Source organism: Chaetodon auriga, chromosome 6 (genome assembly GCF_051107435.1).
Source record: "Chaetodon auriga isolate fChaAug3 chromosome 6, fChaAug3.hap1, whole genome shotgun sequence".
In the NCBI taxonomy this organism is placed as follows: domain Eukaryota; kingdom Metazoa; phylum Chordata; class Actinopteri; order Chaetodontiformes; family Chaetodontidae; genus Chaetodon; species Chaetodon auriga.
In genome coordinates, this window is record NC_135079.1 from 12,087,125 (window position 1) to 12,100,238 (window position 13,114).

Below are 13,114 nucleotides of genomic sequence, written 5' to 3' on the forward strand. Positions count from 1 at the left end.
GAGTACAAACAAATGTCCTCTCAAAACAGAAAGCGCAAAAGAAACTCGTCCCTGAGGGGTGACAGCGCGAGGCATTAACGCCTCGCACAAATTGCACGGCAGAGGAATGATCGTGTGCAAACAGAAAAAAACAAAAACAAAAGACAAACAACTGGATTCTATGTTGCGGTTGGTGACAGATGTGTTAACATGCTTTGTTGGGTTTCTAAAGGGATATCACTTTTTTTTTCAGCTTTTCTCTTTTTTTTTTTTTTGCTCTTTTTTTTTTCCTATAGATATTTCTAGGAGCCGCTACTGAGATTGCTGGAATGTTTTAGGAATCCATTCTACATTATCGACGAGTAGACTGGAAAGCGGAAGCAACGACTACTGTTTGGCACATCCAGGGTTTTTTGTTCTACCACTTGACTACCACACTGACAAGAAAGACACACTCAACAAAACAGAAACACAACAACAAAGCATTCTGAAAATAGCACTTGTCCTACCATTTTTATGTTTCTCCCCTAATCGTACAAACAACAGCTAGTCTAATTATTGCGGGAATATAGTTTAGTGCTACCTGACATCTTTTTCTCTCCCTCGTTCTCTTTCATGAGTTTATTAACCAAAACATGTTACAAAAATAGAAGCTTTACTACCAGACAAGGCTTTGAATATTCACTTTCCCTTCACTGTTTCCTCCTGTGTCCTGCTGTGGCGTCGCTGGGCAGAGGCCGCGGTGAGAAGGCAGATAAGGTCACTCAAAAACAACAGCAAAAAAAAAAACACTCAAAGAGGCTCAGAAATGTGCTTTTGGGTTAGACCTCGTCTCTTTGTGCAGGCTCGGGCTGTTGACTCGCTTGCTGTATCTTCGCCTTCCACTAGATGGAACAATTGGATCACAGTCTGCCTGTGATCTTTCCAGTCCGACCTCAAGGCTATTGATTTGTGAGATCTGGCTGCGATAATGTTTGATTTTCATGTTCTTCTTTACATAATATGTGCGTTTTTTTTTTTTTGTCCCACAGTAAAATTAGTATCAAATATTTGGACGAAAAGATCTCAAACAAATGCCGTTCAGTCCGGGTCTGTTAACATCACCAGCGCTGAAACATCACTACAAGGTGCTGCGTGTGTGCGCGCGCTCGCCAAAAGGAGTATCAGAGCTACATTTTGACAGGTGTTGGACAGGCGGTTGTTGAGGTAACATGTGATGGAGCTTCTCTAACCTGCCTTCTCAGCCGTGCCTCTTTGTTCACCAACCAGCAGCCACGCCAGCAATCCTAACAGACAGCCCTTACACTTCCAGACCAGTATCATCTGCAGCTCCCAGGACTACCCTCTGTGACCATGGTTCAACTTGTATTTCTTGTGCACATGCAACACATCACTAGGTAAATATACAAGTCTTAAATTAAAGAAAGGTGTAAATAAAAGTGCCTTATCAATTCAACAATTAAGAATGGTCTAACTACTAATATCATACATGTTATTTAAAATAGATTCTATAAACATTACTTTTTTCTGTATAGTAAGTACTTATGACCATATACCCTGTAGTACATTATAAAACAGGTGGAATGGACCCTTTTCATTGTGTTGGTGCCCTGTGCTTCTCCAGGGCACCTGTCCAGAGAAGGATTAATAGCAGATGGCCTTACATGATTTCACTATGCAACAATGGTGGATGGAGTCCTTGACAGCTAAAATCATTGTGTTTTCATTAGAATTACCAGAATTCTATGTTTCTTTTTTTTTCTTTTTTCTTTTTTAAACGATTGTCCACAGAGAGGTGCCGATTGCATCACCATGCCGACAGACCCTCCCCTCAAAGTCGCTGTGAGCTTTCATTCCAGGAACTGCGTCCAAAAGATACGGCTGAACACAAGAGAAAAGCGGCTGAACTTGACCAAAATGTGCGCATTCATCGGCTATTTATTTCAGCTCGGGGGGATATCGTGCGTGAAGCAGATAGAGGGATAAAACCGTTTCAAGTTTGGAATATGAGAATGCTGGAACTGTTTTGGGAGTGCAACCTGAAAAATAACACTGCTGTGGATTTATCTTCTAATTGAAGACATCATCAGCTACTTGAATTCCGAAAGTGACTCACTAATTGTTTACACGAGTCCGATGAATCATGATGGCGATGCAATAAATAGTGGTGAAAATGGATGAATGGAACGAAGTGAATCATGAGTTCCATGTTAGAGATGCGCAAAAGAGGGTCAAGTTCAACCAGACAGAAATTATTTGTCCCTATCTCCTCTTCATGTCCCATGGGGTGTCGGGTCCCACAAGTCTTCCAAAGAGAACTAAATTCAATAAAGTAAACCTTGAGAATCAACTCCCTAAGCCCTCCCCTCCGATGTAAAAGAAGAAGTTGAACAGCGTGCCATCTGTCCGCTCTGGTTTGTGCAGGGCACCAATAAAGTGTCTCAGATTCCTCCTCCACATTCCCCTACGGTGGGCACACTGGCACCTGGCAGGGCTGCTACCCGTCAACGGGCATGGACTGCTCAAAGTCTGATCCGAACAGCTCCTTGTATAAGGGGGGGAAGTGGGCACGCACAATGTCTGGGTATATTGCTTTGAAAGCTGTAAGCTTCTCTGTATGCCTACTGCACAGCGCTCGCAGTGTCGACACTTTGCATATCAACTGTGGAGAGAGAGGAGACAGGCTGTTTAGATTCACAGGGAAGCAAGGACATGGAGCAATGGTAGTGAAAAACATACCTCCCTACAGTGTATTCCCTCTCACGCAGGGGCAAACAGACTTGTAAATATTGAGACAAGCGCTAAGGCACGAGGAAAAGTTGACACTGCATATTACGGAGCTGGTGCGATTGATAAATTGCCACTTCTCTGCTGATAAAAAGGCATTTCACGTAACATTACGAATGCTTCCCCTGAAATCTGCGCTGGTTTAATCTAATGCACTCAAAATGGTTGATGACCTGTGGATAAAGACGCTAAACAGTGGGAGATTGCACTGCTGCAAGGGTACAGCATGCTTAGCAGACAGCCGCTTTAAGGGATAATGGATGGAGTGTGCGCTGCTGTACCTTTGTAAGAATACCATCCTCTCTGTGGTTCTTTTGCAGGACGTGCTGGAGGGCCAGTTGGATCTTCTGCTGGAGTTTCTCCACCTTCACCTTCTCCTGGAGCCAGGACCGGTCTGGAAGGTAAATTAAACTTTTTGTTGCTGTACAAACACAGAGCAGGCCCTGTCACAGTCAACCTGGCGACTTTGAAAAGTAATGATGCAGTTCCTCTAATATGAGATAATAATTGATAGAAGAAAAACAGGAGGGCAACAGCGCTCCTTGTTGTGGTGAATGTGTGTCTAGCTTTTTTTTTTTTTTTCCTCTGCACTGTGAGTGACACCTACCAGCAGACATCAACACAAAGGCGGAGAACAGGGCGATCTCATCCTCAGACAGGTGCATAGAACACAAGTTTTTCCCAAACTCGAAGACGGAGCTGATCAAGTCGTCACAGCCTGCCACAGCAAAGGACACAGAGAGAGGGCTTAGGATGAGGAAGACCAAAGAACAACATTCACTCTTGATCTTTATTGGGAGAGAGGCACACGGGGAGGGGAGAGGAAGGGGAAGGAATGAAAAAGAGCGGCATGCTGACAGCACATGGGAGCGTCTTAAGCAGAACAGGCAATGCTTTTACTGAGTTTTGCCTCCCAGACGAGTCACTTTTGGCAGTTGGGTGGTGTTATGCAAGCCAAAATGAGGTCACTATTGAGGCTTTTAGTTAAATCAATTATCGAGGATAGAAAGAGACAGGCGGATGCCACCGCGGCTCGGGAAGCCCATCACTCTGCCTCCCCCTCTGCGGACCCCTCTGCGTGGAGCACACAGGACGCTGGGACTCTCGAAGCTGGGACAGATGCACATGCTCGCTCATATGCACACGCAAGCGGGGAGCTGCAACGAATGGTAAACTTGCAGCGCGAAACAGAATTCAGCATTTTTACTGCCACTATGGGACACATTTGCATTTTTTTTTTCGTCAAACGGCAGTTGGAAATGCGAGAAAATCCATGGTGGAGAGTCTTACTAATGTCATGGCAGTCAAACACGAATGCTATTTGCTTTCGCCTGAGATGTTTTATGTCAGACTATCAATGATGGTTTTGATAGCGCCCTCCCTAAAGACACTCCGTCTGGCTTTATTTATTCCACAGTTACAGGAGCCATATGCAGCAGAGCCTCACTAACGTCTCTGTTCTACCATAAATAACCGTTGCAGAGACAGCAATGCCAGGTGAGGCAGGGATGAGTGTTCAGAGTTTGCTTCCAGGCCTTCAGCATTGTGTAGAACAGAACAGCAGACTCTAATTTTGGCTGTTACACTGAGGAAAGGAGTGAGGCACTGTAAGAAACGCACACAAACATCGCAGCATACAAATACACGCGTGCAGACTCATTCAGACGTGCACATGCACACACCCTCACGCACACACCCACTCCACTTACCTAATGACTTGAACACATCAGGTCCGGCATACTTTCCATCAAAATAGACTGTGTTGTTTTGCGAGTCAAAGGCACGGCACATTCTGACAAACACAACTTCCAAAGAGCCTGTGGAGACAGACAGGAACAAGATGCTGAATCTGAGCTTTGTTTCTTTTTTTTTCCCTAACAGTTACACATCAGTCAGGGATGCAAAACACATGATTGTGCTTTGTGCTATTCTTCTACAACATGAGTAACACAACCACTTTGAAATAAAGAAGCCTGCCGTCAGAGGGAGAGGGAAAAAAAACACCTCTGCAGATGATAATATCATAGACAGAAGGCTATTCTTCCATAATGCAATGCCAGATAAAAATTGCGCTTCATTCAGTAGTGACAGTGCTTATTCATTCAACCTTTATTTAGCGAGATAGGTACAGGATTTTTTTTTTTCCATCCTGCAATTTGTACCACTCTGTGGGAGTGGATAAGAGGATCAAGAAAATGTAACAGAAGCCATTACTGCCTCTAAGGGAGATGCTCTTGTTTTAAAATGTCATGTCTGACAAGGGATCTCAGTCTTTATTTCATTATTCATATTGGCTGTGCTAATGTAAATAATACTCAGGGAAAGACCCAGGAGAGGTGTTTGTTTGCTGCATGTGCGGTATGTTTGTGTCTGCATTCGTATTTATGCGTCAATATAGGTGACAGTGTGCACAGAGCCACGGCTGCATTTAATATTCCGTAAGTACGTCTTCATGAGCGCAGTTTGAGTAAGTAGACATCATCTGGGAAAAGAGAAGGGAAATGGCAGCCGTCATGATAGGTATTATCTGAGCTCAGCAACACAGTGCTTATCTAATGCTGTGTCCATCCCTGCTATGTATGTAATGAGCAGAGGAAAATAGAGAGCGACAAAGACAGAGAGGGGGAAACAGACAGGGTGGGGTCTCCTCTCTGTGACACTGTCTGTGCGTGTGAAGAACAGGGCTTTGTGCAGTCAGGTCAGCTACGCCCTTGTGACAATGCCAGAGGGGGGGGTGGTAGTGGTGGAGGTGGTGGTGGGTGAGTTTGACGGCAGCAGGCCATGTTGACAGGCTGTCATACCTGCTTTCAGCAGCACTATCTGATCATTCTGACACAGCTCCATGAAGCCGTCGATGCGCTTGGCGAACTCCACCACATACTGAATGGCCTCTGTTATTTTGATAGCACACAGCTGCCACATGACTTCCCGGGGCTAAGAACAGATAGGACAGAGAATGGGTTATCTGCTTTAAAACAATGGATTTGATTACCGTAACTGCAGCGGAGGCCGGCACGGGCCTGCTCGCGGTGGTGTTACCTTGCTCTGGTAGCTCTCCACCTCCTCCTGCAGGAAGGCCTGCCAGGTCATCTGCTGCAGCTCCTCCCTCAGGTACTGACATGTCTCCATGTGTGACTTGGAGATGTTCTGAGCCAGGTGCTCTGCAATACAAGCATCGTCACAAACCCAGAAGATTACAGTTGAGACCTGAATGTTGCTCACGAGGCTATGTGAAATTGAAGACCTCACTGATGAAATATGCCACAGGAAAAGAAGATTTATTTACTGAGCTTTCAAGAAGGAGGAGAGGCGGATACGCGTGGGCTTTTTTGACTGGGAAAAGGCTTGTTGACATTTCCCTTTACTGCCTGCAGGAAGCTCATAACTTAAGGTTGAGGCAAAGCCAATCTAGTTATGACACAAATGCATGGAGAGGAGGAGGGGCGCCACGTTACTCACTTGAAACAAAGGTCACATTTTCTCTGAGAGAAATATTGAGTATAAGAATTTAAATGGTTTTGAAAACACATCTGTTAAAAGGAGTTCCTAGGCACAGGGGAGCCTAAAAAAATGATTTCCCCAGACGCCTGCCCTGCTGGATCCTGATTGGCCCTAATTAATGGAAACTAATTACAAAAAAGAGGCTCTTTTAATGAGTGTTGGAGATGAGTCTCCAACCTCCTGCTATTTTAAGCAACCTTTGTGTCGTTTGCCCCACGGTTGAGTTGTTCTCCCCCCTCCTCCATTTTGCTGTCTCTCCTCTTGTCTCCCCCTGCCTCTCTCTCCTGCTCCTTACCTAGTTCAGCCATGGACACGGTGGGGGAGGTTTCTCCGTTGGTGAAGGAGCAGTAAGGGAAGAAGCCAGAGCCGGGGGCAAAGTCGCAGATGGGCTCCGGCTTGATGCCGTTGATGTCCAGGCCTGACTGGTCAGGAGATGGCTGGATGTCCAGGTAGAAGCTGCTGACCGCCGAGTCTGGTTTGCTGCCATCAGGGGTGTGACCGTCCATGTAGCCGCTGAGGTCGTCATGGAGCTCTGTGAGGCCATTGGCTGAGAGGCCATAGCTAGGTGTGAGCGGCTCCGCCTCTCCAGGCTGTTGCTGGTGGTCACGCTGCTGCTGCTGCAGCCTGTGCTTCTGGACCTCGGCGTACAGGCTGTCCCGCTGCTTCTTCGACATGCGGCCGAACTTCACTGCTGCAATTAGCAGAGCAAAATATGCATGAGACTCGAGTGAAACATCGCAAACAATCAAACTGAAGTGACTCTCATTGTTTATGTCCATATGTGGCACTTAGCGGGCTCTCTGCATAAAGTTAGAGAGAAATATGTGATAATAACTTGTACTGAAAATAATATGAAAGCCGCGTCAGTGAGCGGATACGTCCTTTCAAATGACATTTTATTGAGTCATTTTGTTAATTTTACTGTTGAGTCTTAACATTTTACTCTCTGAGAAGTAAAATAATCTTAGCAGTAGGCTGGGTTACCAACACAAATAGACTTATTTCAATAATTTTCCTGAATTAAGTGGAATTAAAAAAAAAATCTAATAATTACTTAGTCCTATTTCAAGACATTGACACTCATGTCTGGAAAAAGCCTGAAAAACTATTATTCCTTTGAAATTCTGAGACAAAATGACTTGTTTAGTTTAGACAACAAGGGAAGATGATTGAATTGGAGATTTTTTGGGGCACATTCATTCCCTACTTGCTATAAATTGTGTACCACATACAGAGATGATTTGTCAGTCTGCACCCTCCTCTGACACAATAACACTCCACCAATCTATGTTAAAATCATGTCACCATTAGACCAAAAGATGCTATTAGCATCATACTCCACGAGACTCTTAACAGATAGCACAGAAGACAAGAAAATCAATTCTTCATATTTCAGGAGGGATCAGTAATGACAGAAATCATGACAAAAATGAACAGCTTCATAAGTGCCGAGGCAGAGGTGGGACGTGACGAACAGCTTACCAGCCACTCAAACATGAGACGGGCTATGTTGCTGCCTCCTGTTTCAAGGTTTCCAGACTAAACAGTGGTGCTGAGAATGAGACTCCTTGGCCAGAGTTCTGGGGGCCTGGCAGTATGTCAGCCGGTCACAGTGTGTGTGTGTATGTGTGTTTGTCTACACACAGTGGAAAGCGAGTGGAGCGATGCAGAGGAGAGTGCAGGCAGATGGGCTCTGGTGTGTTGAGTGAAGGCAAGAGTCACCTTCGTCTGTCCTGAGTGTGTGTGTGTGTGTGTGTGTGTGTATGTGCATGCATGTATGTGCATGTGAGAATGTGTGTGGCTACGCAAAGGCACTCGTAAGTGCTAATGTACTTCTGTGTTCACTCACAGTCATGAATATGTATGCGTGTGTATATCTGAGTTTAAGCAAAGTAGGGTGCATAATGATGTGCCAGCCTCTGGTGCATGTATGTTCAAGTTTTCACTTGTCTGTGTGCATTCCTGTGAGTGTCTTAGCAAAAAAAAAACCAAAAACATAATAGCTCTGTTCTGACATAATCTCCTCAGCTCAGCCCAGTCTGGTTCAGCCCAGTCTGGACCAGCCTGGCACAGCAGGAGCCTTCCAGCACACATCCCCACCTGTGTGCTCCCATTGCTGCATCTCAGCTGCAGCAGCACTAATGACAACCTCTAACACCCTCCTATTTCATCAAACCTAGTTTCTATCACAGCTACAAATTAGTCCCACAGACAAAGCACTCACCCGCCACTGGCAGACAATGAACACAGACTGATGTCGTAACATGTGTTCCTGTCACAATTTTCTTGGGATATGTCTGTTGTGTCTCTTTGAGAATAATGGCAGTCATTATCTGTGTGTGTTTTCTTTGTGTCTCCACTAGGATTCAATATACAGAACCACATCAGTATAGGGCCAAGAATAAACAACCAAACAACAATAAGGATAAACACAAAGTAACACGCGCAGGTGTTAATAGTTACTGAAAAGCTAGCAGCTAGTTAAGCAGTCGCGGTGGAGCTCTGGTGTTTTTTGACTCTTACGGGTTAAAACAACACTTTTTATTGATTTTCTCTGAGAAATACACAGATTTTTACTACTTTTTTTGTGTTTCCTTTTGCAAGAAGATGCTGCTGACTGTAGTTTATGGCAAACAAAATTAGCTGCTGATCAGTCGCTGCAAATAAAAGTAATTGTTAAAACATGTAGTGGTTACAATGTAAATGGTATCAAAATCAGATCAGTCACATTTTGGTGCATTTTTTTCCTTCTACACTCAAAATAAATCTATACGTTCTTAGATTTAAAAAATAAACAAATAAATAAATAACAAGGCCTAAATACAAACTATGGACAAAATGACAATTGATATAATGATGCCCATGAGGAACTTCTTTCCTCTGTTGCCTGCCTTCATAGGAGGGTCAGAGTCCACAGCAGCACCCCTGAAGCACTGGTCCAAAGGCACTTCAGCAGAGCAGATTCTTGCCCACACAGGGGCTTGAACCTGGACTCTTCACCTCTCCCTGCTCACCCTGGCACCCTGCTGCATCTACCCACCTCTCCCATCAAGCACTTACCATCTCGTGACATGCCCACGGCCAGGCACTTCTGCAGCCGGCAGTGCTGGCAGCGGTTGCGGCTGGTGCGGTCGATCAGGCAGTTCTTCTGACGGGGGCACGAGTAGGCTGCATTGCTCTGCTGACTCCTCCTGAAGAAGCCCTGCGCAGGAAAAGGGGCATGGAAACACCTCGGGTTACCACGGTGGGTGGGAAAATGTGCTGGGACTGAAGACTCAATTCATGGCATCATAGTATTTTAGTGCTGACAGATTCATGATTCTGATTGATAGTGATTTATTGTATTCCCAGTGGTGATATTTTCATTTTACTTCTGCCAAACAGATTAGATAATAACACTACTGTGATGGTATTTTCCTGGCTGTTAGGCTGTAATATCTGGCATTCAAAGAGCGGTGCATTTCACCAGTGCGTGCAGCGGGAGGGTGGTGTGTTTGGGTAGGACTGATAACAGTGGATGGTATTTTTCTTCAGCGGGGTTATTAGTGTTGATTAACGCAGCACTGGCATGTGCGCTGCTAAAGGATTGCGAATGCACACCGACTGGATTCCTCATCCTTTGACTTAATGAATTGATTCCAGCACATCATTAACATGCCCCACTCTACTGCTCCATACACATATGTCTTAATTAGCTGCTCATTGGCTGTTTAATTACAAGAAAACAGCTGACAGCTGCCAAGTTGCTTTATAATGGAAGCCATTATGGAAACAGGCTATAACTGCCAGTGACAAGCAGCACTCTTTAATAATGCTATGATTTATGGTCCAAACTTTTGTACTCGCACATATCATTAAAGGCCTCTCTGCCTTGGACTAATTAGCAATCATTAAAGATAGATTTCAGCAGTTTATTCTTTAGTGTTTTGTTCCTTGCGGCTCCTGTGTGAGGGAGAGGAGCACTGGGAAGAACAGCTGAAAGGAACCTCTCTCTCTTTCTCTCTCTCTCTCTCTCCTTCACACAACACACACACACACACACACACACACACACACACACACACACACACACACACACACACACACGCAGGAGCAAACAGCAAAGGTGCAGGCTGGCTGAGGAATGCTAATGATGTGCCTGGTGACAAGCACAGGGACAAGAATACACTCTAAGCACAAAATTCCCCTCACTGTGAATGGCTGGTGCATTTGAAACAGTACAAAAGGCGGCTTCAATGGAAGCAACACTGTAGCAAACAGCCAACAATCTGCTATAATTCAAAGCACTCTCCTTTTGATCATTTTATTTCAAGAAGAGCAGGCTGCAGCAGAAGCAAAAAAAAAAAAAAAAGAAACAGTGAAAAGACATGTCCCTGGGAGGGAAAGGCAGAGCAAGCCAGAGAATGACTTTGTCCTACTAATTGTGGTTATCTGTGATGTCCTCTGTAGTGCTTGACCACTTTAATTCCGTGTGTTCACACTTCGCAGGCCCGCTCCAAATCATCGTGAAACTTCAGCAACATTTTCAAACGTTTTTCCTAGCAAGCAACTTTTCTTTACATCCTCAATTTTCCCCGTCTTCCCCTCCTCGGCTCTCCTGTCCCTCACACACACACACTACACACACCCCATGACACAAACAGGTTTGGTCTCTTGACGCTTACCTTACAGCCTTCACATGTTATCACGCCGTAATGGATGCCTGATGATTTGTCTCCACAGATCTTGCAGGGAATTATTTCGATTTGAGCTGCAGAGAAGAAAAGGAAATGAAAGAAATAAAAAAAAAAAATCAACATTTTGCTGTCACAAGTCACTGTACAACACCCTCACCATGGATCCATGTTGGTACATGAAAGAGCACTGTGCTTCTAAAAACATCTCATCCGGTGGCTTTCGAATCCTCACTTCCACAGAGCATTAGCAGAATATTTACAGAGTGGTGTGTGTGTGTGTGTGTGTCTGTGTGTGTGTGTGTGTGTGCGTGCATATGTGTGGACCTGTATTACTCACATTGTGGGGACCTACATCTATTTACACTGTCACATTGTGGGGACTCGTCTTCCTTATGGGGACAATAACACAAGTCTCCATAACATAAATCATTAAATTTTAGCGTGACGACTGGGTTAAGGTTAGGGTTGGGCAAGTAGCGGTTATGGTTGTGCTTAGTGTGAGTCCCCAGAAAATGAATGTAAGTCTATGCAATGTCCCCAAAAGTGATGGAAACAGACTTTGTGTGTACGAATAGAAGGAGGCCATTTTAAGTCCTCACAAGCAGCTAACGTAAACATGGTGTCAATTTGCATCCGAAGCACAGCTTGCATAAGGGAAACCCCAGCTACCCACAAACCCTAATAAACCACAGTAGCACTACTGGTAGCCTTGTGCAATGACAAAGGCTCATTTAGCCACATGAGGACACACATTCGCCATTGGAAAACTTGACTTCATGAAGCCTCTTCAACTTCAAAACCATAAAAACCTCAGGAGTAAATCCGCTGTGGCCACAAAGAATCATAACATTCCCACTGTGCTGGATGGAGTCGTGGCAGTGACTGTGTTCGGTGGGGGGGTTTGGCTGTGGTGTTGTGCTGTTGACAGGCCTGTGATTCACCCGCCATAGAGGACAAAAGCACAGAGAGGACAGGCCTCATCCATCGTTGGCCTTCTCTTCAGGAGCAGACCACAGGGCAACACAACAGAACAGACAGAACACACAGACATCAGAGACGCAGAACTCCCAGCTCGTCCCACTGCTCTCAGCTTTATCACTGCAGCCACTGATGCTACATCCCTCTCCACCTCCACCTCCCCCACTGTCTTACCCCTCTCTCTCTCTCTCTTCCCCCAGAGATCTCTATCTCATAGCCCTCCTCCACATCGCCAACATCTCAGTCCCGCCATCCCAACAGTGCACTGCAGCGCCAGACGAACTCCACTATCTGATCTAAATCGAGGAAAGATCACCATGGGGTATTTTCTCACAATGTAATGGTTTTCTCCAACCAGCCGTGCAGCCGACCAATCAGAACGCACGGAACTATTGCAACACAAGTCTATACCAATTAGGGGAGGAATATTATGTTTTTTTTGCATTAATAAGACGCAGTGAAAATGATAATAATTAAAAAACTGGTGGTACATTCACTATGTCAAAGTGTTACATCAGCCTCTCCCCTCCAGCCAGGCCTAACTGTCTACTATCGAGCCTCGTGTCTCTTCCCAAGACTAGAATCTTCTAATATCCCTCATACACCTTAACAACCAACCTCTTTAAACTAGTTTGATCACATCAAAAGTACTTCTGCAAGAGTTCAATCCAGAGATCCTTGCCCATTTTAATCATCTACCTAGGAGCTTGTAATGTGTCATGTGGATAATGTCCTTGTCCCCGAGGCATGCCCGGGAGAGGCCCTCAGCACAGAGCCTCTAATCCACTAACCCCGGAAGCCACACTCTATTCATTCAGGAATCTGTGTCTGTTCTCCTCGCGCTGCTGGAGTCAACAAGACCGGCCATGTTTACATGGAATTAGCCTACATTTTAGTAAAATGAACAAAAGGGAGTGGTAGAACATGCACAATTAATTCTCCTCCAGACAACACCTCCTGCGATTTGTGATTCTCACATACAATAGAGGGCACTGCACCTCGTCGGCCCGGATTAGAGTGAAATCCAGGCAGGAGGCGGGCTTTGACAACCTAACTGAGAGGGTTAATTTATAATTAATCTTTTCCTTACTGTGCACAGTTGCTTGTTATTTCGGTTAGGTCTATCTCTGTATGAGTGCACTCTATTGTTTGTTTTTGTGTTCTCCCTGCATGAGCATAAGCAGTGCAGTGTG

General features: G+C 45.1%; 1 protein-coding gene across 2 annotated transcripts in view; it reads right to left on the reverse strand.

The window, feature by feature from the left end:
- Positions 1-274: 274 nt before the first annotated feature.
- The window catches only part of roraa (RAR-related orphan receptor A, paralog a), a 177,453-nt gene continuing 164,613 nt past the window's right edge, over positions 275-13,114 (reverse strand). For both annotated transcript variants that reach the window (XM_076733843.1, XM_076733844.1), the window contains 9 exons: positions 10,932-11,017; positions 9,328-9,469; positions 6,563-6,958; positions 5,806-5,927; positions 5,568-5,700; positions 4,476-4,583; positions 3,374-3,484; positions 3,048-3,160; positions 275-2,641 (listed from right to left, as the gene is read on the reverse strand). In XM_076733843.1, coding sequence (XP_076589958.1) covers positions 2,477-2,641; positions 3,048-3,160; positions 3,374-3,484; positions 4,476-4,583; positions 5,568-5,700; positions 5,806-5,927; positions 6,563-6,958; positions 9,328-9,469; positions 10,932-11,017 — 1,376 coding nt within the window. In that variant the 3' untranslated portion in view covers positions 275-2,476. The remainder of the gene's footprint in view (positions 2,642-3,047; positions 3,161-3,373; positions 3,485-4,475; positions 4,584-5,567; positions 5,701-5,805; positions 5,928-6,562; positions 6,959-9,327; positions 9,470-10,931; positions 11,018-13,114) is intronic.